This window comes from Trachypithecus francoisi, unplaced genomic scaffold (genome assembly GCF_009764315.1).
Source record: "Trachypithecus francoisi isolate TF-2019V2 unplaced genomic scaffold, Tfra_2.0 Lachesis_group3, whole genome shotgun sequence".
NCBI classification, from domain to species: Eukaryota; Metazoa; Chordata; class Mammalia; order Primates; family Cercopithecidae; genus Trachypithecus; species Trachypithecus francoisi.
Genome location: NW_022681468.1, coordinates 14,830,690 through 14,848,128, shown reverse-complemented (window position 1 = coordinate 14,848,128; position 17,439 = coordinate 14,830,690). Strand labels below are relative to the sequence as shown.

The window sequence follows — 17,439 nt, the reverse complement described above, 5'->3', positions numbered from 1 at the left end:
TAGCCCAAGGAAAAAAAAAACCTTTAAGACAAGAGTTTCACTCATTGCCCAGGCTAGAGTGCAATGGCACAATCTCAGCTCACTGCAACCTCCGCCTCCTGGGTTCAAACAGTTCTGCCTCAGCCTCCCAAGTAGCTGGGATTACAGGTGCCCGCCACCACACCCAGCTAATTTTTATATTTTTAGTAGAGACAGGATTTCACCATGTTGGTCAGGCTGGTCTTGAACTCCTGACCTCAGGTGGCCCACCTGCTTCAGCCTCCCAAAGTGCTGGGATTACAGGCGTGAGCCACCGCACCTGGCCGGGATCAAGTTTTAAATAGCAAGTTATATATATATATAGTCATATATATATCTTTTTCGGAGACAGAGTCTCACTCTATTGCGCCAGGCTAGAATGCAGTGGTGAGCCCTTGGCTCTCTGCAACCTCTGCCTCCCAGGTTCAAGCGATTCTTAGCCTCCTGAGTAGCTGGGATTACAGGTGTGTGCCACCACGCCCAGCTAATTTTTGTATTTTTAGTAGAGACGAAGTTTCACCATGTTGCCCAGACTGGTCTTGAACTCCTGCCCTGAAGTGATCTGCCCGCCTCAGCCTCCTGAATTGCTGGGATTATAGGCGTGAGCCACTGCGCCCAGCCTGGAGGTAATCAATATTAATTATTGAATCCTCCTAAGAATTTAAAACATCAAGATTTATTTTTCTACTTAAGATTTTAAAATTATATTTTGATTATGCATTGAATCTATTTTGTATTTGTACAGAAGTCCAATGGGCCGGTTTTAAGAATTTCATAGCTCTTGGCACTAGCATGAGTTTTTTGTTTGTTTTTTTTTGAGATGGAGTCTCACTCTGTCACCCAGGCTGGAGCACAGTGGCACCATCTCGGGTCACTGTAACCTCTGCCACCCAGGTTCAAGTGATTCTCCTGCCTCAGCCTCCCAAGTAGCTGGGATTACAGGTGCCTGCCACCGTGCCCAGCTAATTTTTGTAGTTTTTAGTAGAGACGGGGTTTCACCATCTTGGCCAGGCTGGTCTTGAACTCCTGACCTCGTGATCCACCCGCCTTGGCCTCTCAAAATGCTGGGATTACAGGTGTGAGCTACCACGCCCGGCCGGCACTAGCATGATTTCAAAAATAGTATCAAAAATTCAGACATTCCAAATGTGATTTAGGCTCTGACTGGAATAAAATTTATTTTATTCAACTTAATATTAAATGAAACAATATGGACTACTGGTAGTTTTGTCTATAATGATACTCAGCTGGTTTTGAGTTTTTTTCCTCATTGGCTTTGGCATCATGAATAAAGCCTTAAGAAAAATCAAGTTTTAAGGACAAAAACAAAGCACCTCCTTAAACAAAATAATCTGTGAATTGTAAATTATTTGGCCAAGATCTTAGTATAGAGTTTACCTGCAGCAGCCTTTTCAAACAGTTTATATTACTGAAATATTTATATGTTGATTACTGTAAAAAACATATATTGATGATTTTAGATCAGTGATTAACTATTCTGAATTTTAAAAACATAAATTACTCATTAAATCCATGACATCTGAAAATATGAAAGTGGTATTTCCAAGGCTTACATTTCTACTAGCATCACCACTGTACATAGTTGATCCCAGTAATACAAATTATACATTAGAAAAATGATACCAACAGTTTAAATATTAAACATTAAGATGTTCCCAATTAGTAAAACAGAATGGAAATCTTTAATACAGTTCTTAGCAGGACAGTTCTTGTGAATTTAGTTGTTCCTGACTTTCTTGCAGGTGGTTTACAGTAAATGGCAGTACCTGATGTATAAACTATAGCTCTGCATAACTTTAACTTTTGTGATACTATGTTTACTTGCACTGGCGTATTTTCATACTGGCCAATCAATTAAGAAATAGAATCTAAACATTCAATTACATTTAAGCCAACCCCACCAAGATGGCAGTTCACTAGTGATTCTGGATCTGCCTGCTAAATGTAACAGTTTCACAACAAACTACACAAACACATTCAAACGCATCCAGTGTGTGCTCACCTCTGCTTTAAAAACTCTCCAGCTGGCCAGGCGCGGTGGCTCATGCCTGTAATCCCAACATTTTGGGAGGCCAGGGGAGACGGACCACCTGAGGTCCAGAGTTCGAGACCAGCCTGGCCAAACATGATGAAACCATGTCTCTACCAAAAATACAAAAATCAGCTGGGTGTGGTGGCGGGCACCTGTAATCCCAGCTACTCTGGAGGTTGAGGCAGAAGAATCGCTTGAACCCAGGAGGTGGAAGTTGTAATGAGCTGAGATCACGCCATTGCACTCCAGCCTGGGCAACAGAGTGAGACTCCGTCTCGAAAAAAGCAAAAACAAAAACAACCAAAAAAACCTCTCTAGCAAATAAAAGTCAAACATGCCGTATTTTCTTAAGTGCTTTAGGGTATATATGAACTTTATAAACGCTAAAGTTAAAATTTTAAAATGCATATTGGTTTTCTCATTTTTATATTAGATAGCTCATCAATTCAAGTGTATGAAAAGTTTAACGTCACTTTTCAATGGAAAAAGGTAATGAACAAATATCCATGGAAAATATGACTAACACACCTGTAATAACATAAATGTTCAGTCTTAAAATATTTAGCTTTTTAAATCTTGAGGGAGTAGTACTAAACTCCAACATCTCTTGTAGTTTTAAAGTTGTATAATTTTTCTGAAACATTTTTAATTATTAAAAGAACACTTTAGATTTTAAAATAAAACTATCCTTTTGTATAAGGGAAACTTCAGAAAACTTTGGCACAAAATAATGACTTAAAAAATCTGTTATATTCAAGAAAAAGCTATTTCATAATCATAAATAAAAGATATTTTTTCTTCTCTTTTCAGTTAGCAATAAATCCTAGATCAAAAAACTTTCCCTGATGAAATGTGTGCAGCCACACACCAGTAGGGCAATATACCATACTTTAATTTTCTAAGTTGTCAGCTGAAATTTCTTGGATTTTAGCTTATGAACAATTCAACATTCAAAAGAGCTTCCAAAGGGGCTGCAGAATGAGGGATGGGGAACACAGAAACTAAAACATCAAATTCAGAGAGACATGGTTTTCACCAAAATGATACTATCCTATTGACCCAGCAAGAAACTCTCTGTACATCTCAATTAAAGAGAATATTTATCAAAACTATGGACTTTCTTATTTACAGACCCACTAAGTACTGTGACTTCTATAGTTCTTAAGCTATCTAAACATGATACAAGTGCCAAATCACAGTATAAATTTAAACATTTTCATTAATTATTTTCATGTTCCAGATCACCATCTTTGACAAGCTATACCTACTAAAAGATGTGAAGTAGACACCTATATTCCATGACTCAACTGTAAAGAGAACAGAAAGCTCCAGTCATAGGAGAAAAAAATAAAATAAAACTATTAAAATTGAAGGCCAAATTTCATGTATTATACATTCATGGTGGGTATGTATGTTTAGTCTTCTAACAGATGGAAACTTGCCTGCATACTATGCTTCTCCTAGTTTTCTCAATTGGAGAAGGAAAAAATAAGGCGCAGGAAGAAGGGGTTGCAACAAAGCTGTAAGGTTTTGATGTAAGTGAAAAGACATTCATAAAGCATCTGGGAAAGCACATGCTCACACATTTTAAAAAACGCTCATTTATTCTCAAGTACTTGTGCAGGGCTGATTTCAGAGTTTAGGAATGCACCAGTCATGAAATAATGATCCCATCACAGGGCTTAAAATGCTAGACCTCAGAAAAGATTACCATCTTTCAAAAGAATTGTAGGAAAATAGTGAAAACCAGGTAGCAGAAAAGTTGTGATCAGAGAAAATAACAGAAGAAAACACTGGAGCACACAGTATACAGTTGAAGGGAGGACCGTTTATCCTTCTAGAACCATTACTATTATCAACACAGACTAGAGATACTTTCCTGAAAGGTTAATTTGGTTAATAAGAAATGAAAGTCACTATTAGATGATATGAGCCAAATTATCTACAAGAGAGAAAAAGAAAACTATATGGAAAAAGCCTGAGGCAAGAGCTAATTAGCTGGTCTGCAAAAAGATCCAAGAAAAATGCCCTAATTTTAGACATGTTAGATATTGCACACTCAAAAAAGAAAAAGAAACATTTAGAAAACTATTTTATATGTCTTTAATTGCTGAATGCCTCTTTGGCTAATATTTGGAAGATCATTATTTAGTCCTACAACTGACGCATTGTTCCACTTTCCCATCATTTTGTTTGCAAACCACTAAAAGTCTTATTTCCTCATCTCTTTGACACATTACCAAAGTGGACCCTATGCTGTGATCACACAGAATGTTGGAAAGTATGAATATCTCAATTATTTTTTAAAGGTATTATTTTTTTCCTTCTGTTTTCAAATCATTTCTGACAGTTTCTAAAGACATGGTCACAGCTGCCTGAAGCATGTCTTCTTCACCCATAGCATCACCTGTTGGGAAACAAAACCACATTTCTTTAAAATTTCCAGAAAATTCTCAAAGTCATCAAAAGGTAAGCTCTCAGAAAATGTGTTTCTATTTGAGCATGAGTTTCTTTTTTTGATTTAATGCATATAAAGCAAAACTTACTTTTATAGTTCTATATATTTTGGCAAATACACTGTCAAGATATACAACCATTCCATTGCCCCAGAAAACTCCCTCATGCTACCCCTTTGTGGTCAATCCCCAATTCCTAATCCCAGCTAGCCAACAGTATATTCTCTGTCCAACAGTTTCATCTTTTCCTGCATGTCATATAAAAGGCATCAGTAGGTATGTAGCCTTTTGAATATGACTTCTTTCACTTAGCGTAATGCATTTGGGATTTGTTGTGTATATCACCAATTTGTTGTGTATATCAACAATATCAGCAGTTCATGTTGATATACTCATGTTGTGATATACTCACGTTGTGTATATCAACAATTCATGTTGATATACGCATGTTGATACACACAACAAAAACCCAACTTTCTATTCTGAAATAATTGTCAATTCAAAGGAAGTTGCAAAGATATTTCAGAGAGGTTTCGGGTATTCTTTTGCCCAATTTCACCCAACAGTTACATCTTATGTAACTAAAGATCAAACTAAAACCTAGATACTGACATTGGCACAATGTTTTATGTAGTTCTACATGCCATTTTATCACACATGTGTATTCATGTAACCATGAGCACTACAATCAAGACATAGAAGTGTTATAATACCACAAAGATCTCCCTCCTATCGATTTATATTCACACCCACTTCTGTTTTACCCATTTCCTCTAACTAGCGACAACCACTAATATGTTCTCTATCTCTATACAGCTGTCATTTTTAGAACGTTGAACAAATGGAATCATACAGTATAAGACCCTTTGAGGCTTTTTTGCACTCAGCATAATGCCCCCGAGATCCAGCCACGGTGCTGCCTGTGCCAACAGTTGGTTTCTTTGTAATCCTGACAGTAGAGTATTACATGCTATGGATGTACTACAGTTTGTTTCACTGTAGGACATTTTGGTCATTTCCAGTTTTTGATTATGACAAGTAAAGCTGCTATAAACATTCATGTACATGTTTTTTTGAGAATATAAATTTCTATTTTTGGCTGGGCACAGTGGCTCAAGCCTGTAATACTAGCACTTAGGGAGGCCAAGGCAGGCAGACTGCTTGAGCCCAGGAGTTCAAGACCAGCCTGGGCAATTGTGTCAGTGGAACAATGCATCAGTTGTAGGTCTAAATAATGATCTTCCAGGCTGGGTGTGATCCCAGGACTCTGGGAAACTGAGGCGGGTGGATCACGAGGTCAGGAGTTTGAGACCAGCTTGACCAAGATGGTGAAACCCCATCTCTACTTGGGAGGCTGAGGGAGGAGGAGGAGGAGGAGGAGGAGGAGAGGAAGAGGAAGAGGAAGAAGAAGAGGAAGAGGAAGAAGAAGAGGAAGAAGAAGAGGAGGAAGAAGAGGAAGAGGAGGAAGAAGAGGAAGAGGAAGAGGAAAAAGAGGAAGGAGAAGAGGAGGAAGAGGAGGAAGAAGAGGAGGAGGAAGAGGAAGAAGAGGAAGAAAGGAAGAGGAAGAAGAGGAAGAAGAAGAAGAGGAAGAGGAGGAAGAAGAGGAGGAGGAAGAGGAAGAAGAGGAAGAGGAGAAGAGGAAGAAAGGAAGAGGAAGAAGAAGAAGAGGAGGAGGAGGAAGAAGAATGATCTAACAAATATTAGCCAAAGAGGCATTCAGCAATTAAAGACATTTAAAATAGTTTTCTAAATGTCTGTTTTTCTTTTTTGACTGTGCAGCATTGCCCAGGCTGGTCTTGAACTCCTGGGCTCAAGCAATCTGCCTGCCTTGGCCTCTCTAAGTGCTAATTACAGCATTTACGGAGTGTAACACTGAAAAAAATAATAATAAAAAAAAAAATTTATTTCTGTTTTTCTGGGACAAATGCCCAGGAGTATAGATGTTATGTCATATGGTCAGGGTATGTTAAGTTTTTAAACAAATAGTGAAATTACTTTCCAAAGTGCCTGCATCAATTCAAAAGAAATACAGAAAGGTTACCTCCCTTTATATTCTTTGACCCTCCTTCATTTGTAACATAATTGCCTTAAATATTTCCAATATATATACTGAAAACCAAATCAGTGCTATAATTCTTGCTTCAACCATCAAACAATTTAGAAAATTCAAAAGCAGGGTAAAGTCTATTGTGTTTACCCATATTTACTATTTTTATTGTTCTTTCTTCCTGGTGTTCCAAAATTACTTCTTTTATCATTTCTTTTCAGTTTAGAGAAATTCCTTTAGCCATTCTTTTAGGGTAGGTCTGCTGAAGAAAAATTAATTTTCCCTTGACTCCTGAAGGATATTTCTCTGGATGTGTAACTCTCGGTTTAGAGTTGTTTTCTTGTTTTTTTTTTTTTAGATGAGGTCTCGCTCTGTCACTCAGGCTGGAGTACAGTGGCACAAGCTTGGCTCACAGCAACCTCCACTTCCCGAGTTCAAGCAATTCTCTTGCCTCAGCCTCCTGAGTAGCTGGGACTACAGGTGCCCACCAACAAGCCCAGCTCATTTTTTTTTTTTTTTTTTTTGAGACGGAGTCTCACTCAACTGCCCAGGCTGGAGTGCAGTGGCCCAACCCTGGCTCACTGCAACCTTCACCTCCCAGGTTCAAGCGATTCCCCTGCCTCAGCCTCCCAAGTAGCTAGGATTACAGGCGTGTGCCACCACACCCAGCTAAATTTTGTATTTTTAGTAGAGACAGGGTTTCCCCATGTTGGCCAGACTGGTCTCGAACTCCTGACTTCAGGTGATCCTCTCACTTCAGCCTCCAAAAATGCTGGGATTACAGGTGTGAACCACCGTGCCCAGCCTAGAGTTTTTTTCTTTCAGCACTAGAAAAAATGTTGTATGTACCCCTTCCTTCTAGCCTTTATGATCTCTGATGGGAAATCTGCTGTCATTCAAATTGCCGTAGGTAAGGTCGTTTCTTGCTAATTTCAACATCTTCATTTTTTGTCTGCAGTGTTCAGAAATCTGACTATGATATGTCTCAGTGAATTTCTTTGAGTTTATCATATTTGAACTTCATTCAGCTTTTTCAATCCATGGGTTTCTGACTTTTGCCAAATTTGGGAATTTTTCAGCCATGACTTCTTCCTCCAATATTTTTTCAGCCCCACCCTCTTTCTCCTCTCCTTCTGGGACTCCATGATATAAATTTAGATGGAGTCTTGCTCTGTTGCCCAGGCTGGAGTGCAGTGGCGCAATCTTGGCTCACTGCAGCCTCTGTCTCCCAGGTTTCAGTGATTCTCCTGCCTCAGCCTCCCCAGTAGCTGAGATTACAGGCGTGCACCACCACGCCTGGCTAATTTTTGTATTTTTAGTAGAGATGGGGTTTCACCATGTTGGCCAATCTGGTCTTGAACTCCTGACCTTAAGTGTTCGGCCCACCTCAGCCTCCCAAAGTGCTGGGATTACAGGTGTGAGCCACTGTGCCCGGCTTAGTGATTTTCAATTGAATCTTGAAAATTTGGGGTATTACGTTATGAGAATGTGAATCTTATTTACATCTTCCAATTTGGCAAGCCTCCTCTGACACAGCACTGGCAGCAGGAAAAAGGGAGTGCCACCTCACTACAACCAGAGGGGAGTGAAAGTTCAGGCTTCTTCAAGGCCTGTGATAACACGGAGTGGTGGTCATGGGGATTACTGCTGAATGCACATGGGAGTTCTAGTCCCCTAGTCCTCCACTGACAGCTCTCTGACTGGGAGGGAGAGGAATGCCTTGTTACTGATCCCCACGTGGCCTCCACAGACATTGTGGAGGTGTCCTTGTTACTGCTGGATGCCAGCAACAGTCTGGATTCTCTACTAGGCGTCTTCTCTGACATTACCCCCATAGGAGCCAGAGAGATGCCTATGTATTATTAGGTGGACGTTCAGGCTCCCCGTGACTGCTGACACCGTGGGAAAGGAGTCTTATCACCTCCTGGAGGGAAGGAAAACCCCAGCTCCCCAGGCAGCCTTCTCTGACACCATGTTGGCTGGGAAAGGGGAGAAGTGTACCTTATGACTTCCAGGTTGGGGTACATATCTTGACTCCCACTCGGCCTTTGCTGACAGGGTCTGGGGCCAGTTTATTCTGTGGTGTTTGACTGTAGTCAAGTGCTTATTATCTAAAAGTTTTTGTCTTGCTAGGCTCCCTCTTTTGGCTAGAGAGAGCAGGCTTTTTATGGGGTTTTCTCTTGGTCTGAGCCCACAGCTTCTCCAGCACCAAGCCCAGGATAAATGAGGCAAAAAGAAAATCCAAGCCACTCCCCACCACGCTGCTCCTCCGGTTCCCAGGTTCCCAGCCAGTCTGTCTTCTCTCTGCCTTTGAGATTTAGCTTGTTTTTTTTTCTTTTTGAGACGCAGTTTTGCTCTTGTTGCCCAGGCTAGAGTGCAATGGTGTGATCTCAGCTCACCATGACCTCTGCTTCCCGGGATGGAGCAATTCTCCTGCCTCAGCCTCCCAAGTAGCTGGGATTATAGGCATGCGCCACCATGCCCAGCTAATTTTGCATTTTTAGTAGAGACAGGGTTTCTGCACATTGGTCAGTCTGGTCTTGAACTCCCGACCTCATGTGATCTGCCCACCTCAGCCTCCCAAAGTGCTGGGATTACATGTGTGAGCCACCGCGCCTGGCCCAGCTTATGTTTTATACAAATGTTGAGGTGTTTTGGCTGTACTTAAGAGGAGGAATAGAAAAAAGTACCAGTTCATCCCTTTTATTATTCAATTGTTTGGATATACCACAGTTTGTGTATTCATTAACTAAATGAAGGTCTACATTTAGGCAATTTATAATTTTGGGCAATTATGAATAAAGATGCTATAATCTTTTTTTGTTTTTTTTGAGATGGAGTTTCGGTCTTGTCGCCCAGGCTGGAGTGCAGTGGTACGATCTCAGCTCACTGCAACCTCCGCCTCCCGGGTTCAAGCGATTCTCCTGCCTCAGCCTTCTGGGATTACATGTGCCCGCTATCACACCCAGCAATTTTTTGTATTTTTAGCAGATATGGGGTTTCACCATGTTGGCCAGGCTGGTCTTGAACTCCTGACCTCAGGTGATCCACCGGCCTCGGCCTCCCAAACTGCCGGGATAACAGGCGTTAAGTCACTGTGTCCAGCCCTTTTTTTTGAGACAGTCTTGCTCTGTCACCCAGGCTGGAGTATAGTGGCACGATCTCGGCTCACTGCAACCTCCGCCTCCCGGGTTCATGTGATTCTCCTGCCTCAGCCTCCTGAATAGCTGGGACTACAGGTGCCCGCCATCATGCCTGGCTAATTTTTGTATTTGAAGTAGAGACGGGATTTTGCCATGTTGGCCAGGCTGGTCTTGAACTCTTCACCTCAGGTGATCCACCAACTTCGGCCTCCCAAAGTACTGGGATAATAGGCATGGGCCACCATGCCTGGCCAGCTATAAGCATTTGATATAAGTTTTTATGTGAACCTAAGTTTTCTTTTCTCTTGGTTATATATACATGATTGGGATGGCTGGAACATATGGCTAAGTATACATTTATCAAAAAAAAATGTCAAACTGTTTCCCAAAGCTGTACACTTTTACATTCCCATTAACAGTATATGAGTCTCAGCTGCCTGGATCCTTGCTAACACTTGTCAGTTTTATTTCCTCATTAAGCCACACCTACAGGGGTGCCGTGGTATCTCATTGTGGTTTTATTGTGCGTCTCCCTGTGACTAGTGACCCTGAGACTCTCTTCATGGCCTTGTCATCCCTATGTCTTATTTGGTGAAGTACCTTTTCAAATTCTTCACCTTTTTATTGAGTTGTTTTCTTATTGTTCAGTTTTAATAGTTCTTTATATATTCTGCTTATAATTTCTTTGTCAGATACAGTTACTTTTTCTCTCAACTTCTACTACTAATTGGCCAAAGTTTAAGACATATTTAAACCGAGACATGGAAAGTAACTCTGCACTTCCCATTGTTATTTAGATTATACTCAAGTATTTTTCATTTTCCAGGTGGTAAAATGTATTTATTTTTCACCTACTAATATTCATGATTTCTGGCCGGGCACGGTGGCTCACACCTGTAATCCCAGCACTTTGGGAGGCCACGATCATGAGGTCAGGAGATTGAGACCATCCTGGCTAACACAGTGAAACCCTGTCTGTACTAAAAATACAAAAAATTAGCCAGGTGAGGTGGCGGGCACCTGTAGTCCCAGCTACTTGGGAGGCTGAGGCAGGAGAATGGTGTGAACCCCGGAAGTGGAGCTTGCAGTGAGCCGAGATCGTGCCACTGCACTCCAGCCTGGGTGACAGAGCAAGACTCCATCTCAAAAAAAAAAAAAAAAAAAAAAAAATCATGATTTCTAAGGAATTTTTGGAGACTGTACAAATTACTGTGAAGTTTAAATTATTATGTTAAAGTAGTCATTAAATGTTCTAGCAATCCTCTCCTGCCTTGGTTTCCCAAAGTGCTGGAGTTACAGGTGTGAGCCACCACATCTAGCTTGGTTTTTTTTTTTGGTAACTGCTCCTTAATCCAGGGAAATTTAGCAGATTACAAATTTACTTAAGAGTCTTAATATGATTAAAGAGGGGATAAAGAATAATGTAAAGCAAAAATCAGATGGAGCCCATATGTCAGATAAAAGTGTAAAGGTAGCAAACATGATGAATGGTGAGCAGGCCTTACCTAGATCACTCCCAAGTGCTCCTGAACTGGTGGTTGGCCTTTCACATGGATGTGAACTCTGTCCTGCTAGATCCCCCTGCTGCTGCTGCTGCTTCTGCTGTTGCTGCTTTTGCTGCTGTCTGAAACATTCAAAAGTGAATGTATATTTAAAAAACAAAACTTAAAAGAATAAATACACCATGAGAAAAACTATTCATGTGGAAAATACACTGTTCCACAAATCAAAGTAGTCATTGGCATTAAAAGAATGCAAGAGCAGTTAGTCTGATACAGATTACTTTATTTATTTATATTTTTTGAGATGGAGTCTCGCTCTGTCGCCGGGGGCTGGAGTGCAGTGGCCGGATCTCAGCTCACTGCAAGCTCCGCCTCCCGGGTTTATGCCATTCTCCTGCCTCAGCCTCCCGAGTAGCTGGGACTACAGGCGCCCGCCACCTCACCCGGCTAGTTTTTTGTATTTTTTTAGTAGAGACGGGGTTTCACCGTGTTAGCCAGGATGGTCTGGATCTCTTGACCTCGTGATCCGCCCGTCTCGGCCTCCCAAAGTGCTGGGATTACAGGCTTGAGCCACCGCGCCCAGCCAAGATTACTTTAAAATATAGAAGTGCAGATCCTAGGAAACCTAGACATAACATTTAAATTTATCAGACAAATTAAGAGGTAGGTATTTTCATCACAACACAACCTATCATGGCCGGGCATGGTGGCTCACACCTGTAATCCCAGCATTTTGGGAGGCCGAGGCAGGTGGATGGCTTGAGGTCAGGAGTTTGACACCAGCCTGGCCAACGCAGTGAAACCCCATCTCTACTAAAAATACAAAAATTAGCCAGGTGTGGTGGCAGGCACCTGTAATCCCAGCTACTTTGGGAGGCTGAGGCAGGAGAATCACTTGAAGTGGAAGGTAGAGATTGCAGTGAGCCAAGATCGCGCCACTGCACTCCCATCTGGGTGACAGAGCAAGACTCAGTCTCAAAAAACAAACAAACAAACAAACCTATCATACAAAAAGATTCACTGTAGCTATTCTTATGCAAATGAGTGTTGGTTTATAGACCCTAATATTGTTGAAAGTCACTGAAAATAAGTACCTTTGATCAGATAAAGCATCTCAAACTACCATGTGAGTTAACACAATGTTTCCATGGCTGGCTCATTCTTTTGATTCAGGTCTGAGCTTAACAATCTCCCCAGAGATGCCTTTCCTGACCATCCCACCAAAAGTAGCCATCTGACATTCCCATTATTTCATCACTTCGTTTTAATTCTCAGCATAAACTTACCATCTGGTGTTCTCTTTATTTCCCTCTTTATGGCTTGTAAGCTAATGAGAGTGCAAATGTTAACTTGTTCATCTATTTCAACAGTGCTGATAACCGTGCTGTTACAATACAGTAAGCGTTCACTGAATACTTGATAAATGAAAACTACTGTTTAACACACATTATCAGATTTTAAGTAATATTGATTGCATTCAGCTCCTCTGTAATTTTTTTCAAAAGGAAAAACAATGTAATTCAAATCCCCATTTTAAAAATATTTAAACATGATAGTTATGAGGTAAATATGTAGGAATATATTCTTGTACTTAGAAAATACATACTGAACAACTGAGACATAATGGAAAATGATACCTGCGTATTACTCCCAAATGGTTCAGAAAGGCCAACAATTGGGGAATCTGGGTGAAGGATATAGGCGCTCTGTGTACTATTTCTGCTTTTATGTAAATCTGAAATTACAGATCAAGCATCCCAAATCCGAAAATCCGAAATCGAAATGCTCCAAAATCAGAAACTTTTTGAGCATCAACATGATACTCAAAGGAGGTGCTCAGTGCAGCACTTCAGATTTGAGATTTTGGATTTGGAATGCTTAACTGGCAAGTATAGTACAAATATTCACAAATCCTATAAAACCCCAAATCTAAAACACTTCTAGTCTCAAGCATTGTGGATAAGGGATACTCAATCTATATTTCATATATGTAAATACAAACACAGAAAACCAAAAACCAAAACTTACCAACAGCTGACAATCTCAGTGAGAAGCCATAGGTTTAAGAAAAAAAAAAGAAAGATTGCTTCTCGGTCTTTTAGCTAAGATCAAGGTATTAAAAAAAAGGGGGGGTGGTATATAGGAATTTGAAAAGGAACCAGAATTTTTAAACTACTGGCAACAATTATTAATAGAATGACACCTTTTTTCTAGAGTTCCTCTCAATTTTGTGTTTTAAAACTGTGAACAATAAATAAAGTTCAACCAATGAGAACTGCAATTTTTCCCTGTTGGTCTCTAAGCCCAAATAGTGATCTGTGTGTAGGTGTTAAGACTTTAGTGTGCATGGCTAACGATGCACATAAGGACAGTATCCTCTCATTAGCAAATCCTGATGCTGCGACATGGCACAAGAAAGACGGACTGAGTATGGAGAATTCCTGGCACATCAGCTATCACTCCATGCCCTCTTCCCCTCCACTCAAGAAGGTATGTGAGAATGCAAGGGAGTGACAGGTAAGACAGCAATTTTAGAGGAATAGCCTTTATTCTACTTTTAGTTTACGAAAAGTGAGAAGTAAATCAATTGCCCACCTTGAAACAATGTTGACACCTTACAGCTGTGAAGACACTGAGATGGAACATGTTTAAGTGGCACTCAGCATCCACTCCCACTGTGCCATCAATATTACAGAGGCTACAAAGCTAAAAGCTCCATGTCTTAGATTATTTTACAAGTAGGATTCTGGTTACAAATTAAGTGCTCACATGAGCTTTAAAAGGCTGAAATGGGTTGAGCACGGTGGCTTGCGCCTGTAATCCTAGCACTTCGGGAGGCCAAGGCAGGTGCATCACCCGAGGTCAGGAGTTCAAGACCAGCCTGGCCAACATGGCGAAACTGTCTCTACTAAAAACACAAAAATTGTCCGGGCACGGTGGCTCATGCCAGTAATCCCAGCACTTTGGAAGGCCAAGGCAGGCAGATCACGAGGTAAGGAGTTCAAGACCAGCCTGGCCAACATGGTGAAACCCCATCTCTATTAAAAATACAAAAAAATTAGCTGGGCGTGTTGGTGCGTGCCTGTAGTCCCAGCTACTTAGGAGGCTGAGGCAGGAGAATTGCTTGAACCCGGGAGGCGGAGGTTGTAGTAAGCCCAGATCATACCACTACACTGCAGCCTGGGTGACAGAGCAAGACTCTGTCTCAAAAAAACAAAACAAAACAAAAACAAAAGTTAGCCAGGCATGGTGCTGCACAGCTGTAGTCCCAGCTACTCAGGAGGCTGATGCAGGAGAGTTGCTTGAAACTGGGAGGCAGAGGTTGCAATGAGCCAAGATGCCACCATTGCACTCCAGTCTGGGCAACAGAGTAAGACTCCATCTCAAAAAAAAAAAAAAAAAAAAAAAAAAGGCAGAAATGGGCCAGGCATGGTGGCTCACGCCTGTAATCCTAACACTTTGGGAAGCTAAGGCGGGTGAATCACCTGAAGTCAGGAGTTCGAGACCAGCCTGGTCAACATGGCAAAACCCCACCTCTACTAAAAATAAGAAAATTGGCTGGGTGCAGTGGCGGGTGCTTATAATCCCAGCTACTCAGAAGGCTGAGGCAGGAGAATTGTTTGAAGCTGGGAGGTGGAGGTTGCAGTGAGCCAAGATCACACTACTGCACTCCAGCCTGGGCGACAGACAAGAGTCTGTCTCAAAAAATAAAATAAAATAAATAGGCAGAAATAAGGCCAGCCGTCTCCCTCCTCCTTTAGTTGTTCTCTGGTGGCAAGCAAAGTCATGGAGATGTCAGTCCCAAACTTCTGCTTCACTGCTTTTGCAGTGGGGGCCAGACTTCATGTTCCCATGTCTAGGCAATTGTAGTGGCAGCTTTCTAAGCCCAGGATCTTTGCTATAGCAGTGTGTTCTTAAATTTAATATCCTCATTAGCCATTGTCCCAATTGGGGCAGTGGTTACAGCTCTTCCTGCAAGTTGGTTTGTGGTACTCTGGAGGCCTGGCTAAGATCTGCACCTTCATCTTTTCTTCAGATTATGTAAAATCCTAATTTCTATATTAAGTACTTTTTCTCCTTAAAACATCCCCAGTAGTTTCTGTTTCTCAACACTGTTTGATAAATTATACCATATCACTGAAGTGGTGGCTCAAGTATTAGTCAATCAAAAACTCATAGCAATCCATGTCCATGAAGATATTTGTGTCTCCCCTTGTTACAAAACATTTGTAACTATGTTTTTTGTAGCAGAAATAATCTGCATGTGTTTCAAAGCCACACCTAGAGAAGACATTAATAATTGCCAACATGCATGTATGGAATCCTTTACAGTTTATAAAATAGTTTCACACACATTGCTTAATTTCATACTTATGTGAGTTAAGGAAGGTTTTACAGTGACACAGCTGATGTAGTAGTTTTACTTGGGGTTTTACAGTGGTAAAACAGATTTAGAGACTACTGTTGGAAAAAATGTCATGGCTTAAAAATATTATTTAATGACTCATAAATTATGAATCTGTAATAGGGAGACTTTTTAACAGTATGTGTATATATATATATATTTTGAGATGGAGTCTCGCTCTGTAGCCCAGGCTGGAGTGCAGTGGCGTAATCTCGGCTCACTGTAAGCTCTGCCTCCTGGGTTCACGCCATTCTCCTGCTTCAGCCTCCCAAGTAGCTGGGACTACAGGCGCCCGCCACCACGCCCGGCTAATTTTTTGTATTTTTACTAGAGACGGAGTTTCACTGTGTTAGCCAGGATGGTCTCGATCTCCTGACCTTGTGATCTGCCCGCCTCGCCTTCCCAAAGTGCTGGGATTACAGGCGTGAGCCACTACTCCCGGCTTAACAGTATTTTTTGCACTAGAGAGAAACTAGTTTTTGTTGTTGTTGTTGTTGCTGTTTTTGAGACAGAGTCTCGCTCTTGTCGCTTAGGCTGTAGTGCAACGGCACTACCTCGGCTCACTGCAACCTCTGCCTCCCAGGTTCGAGTGATTCTCCTGCCTCAGCCTGCCGAATAGCTGGGATTACAGTGCCCACCACCACACTTGGCTAATTTTTTGTATTTTTAGTAGAGAAGAGGTTTTGCCATGTTGGCCAGGCTGGTCTCGAACTCCTGACCTCAGATGATTCGCCTGTCTTGGCCTCCGAAAGTGCCGGGATTACAAGTGTGAGCCACAGCGCCCGGCCTAAACTAGTTTTTTTAATGCATGAAAACTATAATTACTTTATGTGTTTATGCAATTACTTTATGATTTTCTTTATGCATGAATACTATGATTACTATATTCAGTATGACGCTTCAAATACTCAAAGAGGGAAAAGAAAAACTAGAAAATAATACGAGTAACAAATCAGAACCAGGGTCAATTTGGGAAGGGTAAGAGGTAAGAAAGAGTTAGCTTGATAACCTTAGAGCCAAGCTCCCAAAGACAGAACCTAGAGAGACAAGGAACTACCTAGGCTAAGTAATCAGGAATTTTAGTGAAAAGCAAATATTAGCTTCTCAGCTCTCCTACTAATGAGCTCTATAAGGTTTTGAATGCAAACCATTGTTAAAAATGAACATCAAGAAGTTAGTTCTTAACTCTTCTCAGCAACATGTGACTATGTAAGATATTCTCAAGCTCTTTCCAAATTCTCAACAGTATTTGCAAAGTCAAGCCAAGAGGCTGAAGCTGGTAACCATCGCTGCACACTTTCCTCCTCAATCAATCCTGCTCCAATTAGGAAGGAGGTATATCGAGATTTGAACATTTTTAAAGGGTACAAGGTTGCCTGACCCTGTTTACTAAAAAGCACTAGTTATTGCTGACATTGTTCTTGTTATAACTTACTTAGTCATTATTGGGCATTACTGAATTATCTTTACTACTATAAAATGTTCAGGCCGGGTGCAGTGGCTCACGCCTGTAATCCCAGCACGCTGGGAGGCCCAGGCAGGCTGATTGCCTGAGGTCAGGAGTTTGAGACCAGTCTGGCCAACATGGTGAAACCCTGTCTCTACTAAAAATAAAAAAAAATTAGCCGGGCGTGGTGACATGCGCCTGTAATCCCAGCTACTTGGGAGGCTGAGGCAGGGGAATTGCTTGAACCAGGGAGGTGGAGGTTGCAGTGAGCCAAGATCGTGCCACTGCACTCCAGTCTGGGTGACAAAAGCGAGACCCTGTCTCAAAAAAGAAAAAAAAAAAAGTTCAATTTGTTGGAAGTTCCATTT

At 41.3% G+C, this 17,439-nt stretch overlaps 1 protein-coding gene across 8 annotated transcripts in view; it reads right to left on the bottom strand.

Annotated features, from left to right (window-relative positions):
- Positions 1 to 3,656: 3,656 nt before the first annotated feature.
- ATXN3 (ataxin 3) overlaps positions 3,657 to 17,439 on the bottom strand; it is a 46,278-nt gene continuing 32,495 nt past the window's right edge. For all 8 annotated transcript variants that reach the window (XM_033191552.1, XM_033191554.1, XM_033191557.1 and 5 more), the window contains 2 exons: positions 11,223 to 11,341; positions 3,657 to 4,478 (listed from right to left, as the gene is read on the bottom strand). In XM_033191552.1, the coding sequence (XP_033047443.1) occupies positions 4,384 to 4,478; positions 11,223 to 11,341 (214 nt within the window). In that variant the 3' untranslated portion in view covers positions 3,657 to 4,383. The remainder of the gene's footprint in view (positions 4,479 to 11,222; positions 11,342 to 17,439) is intronic.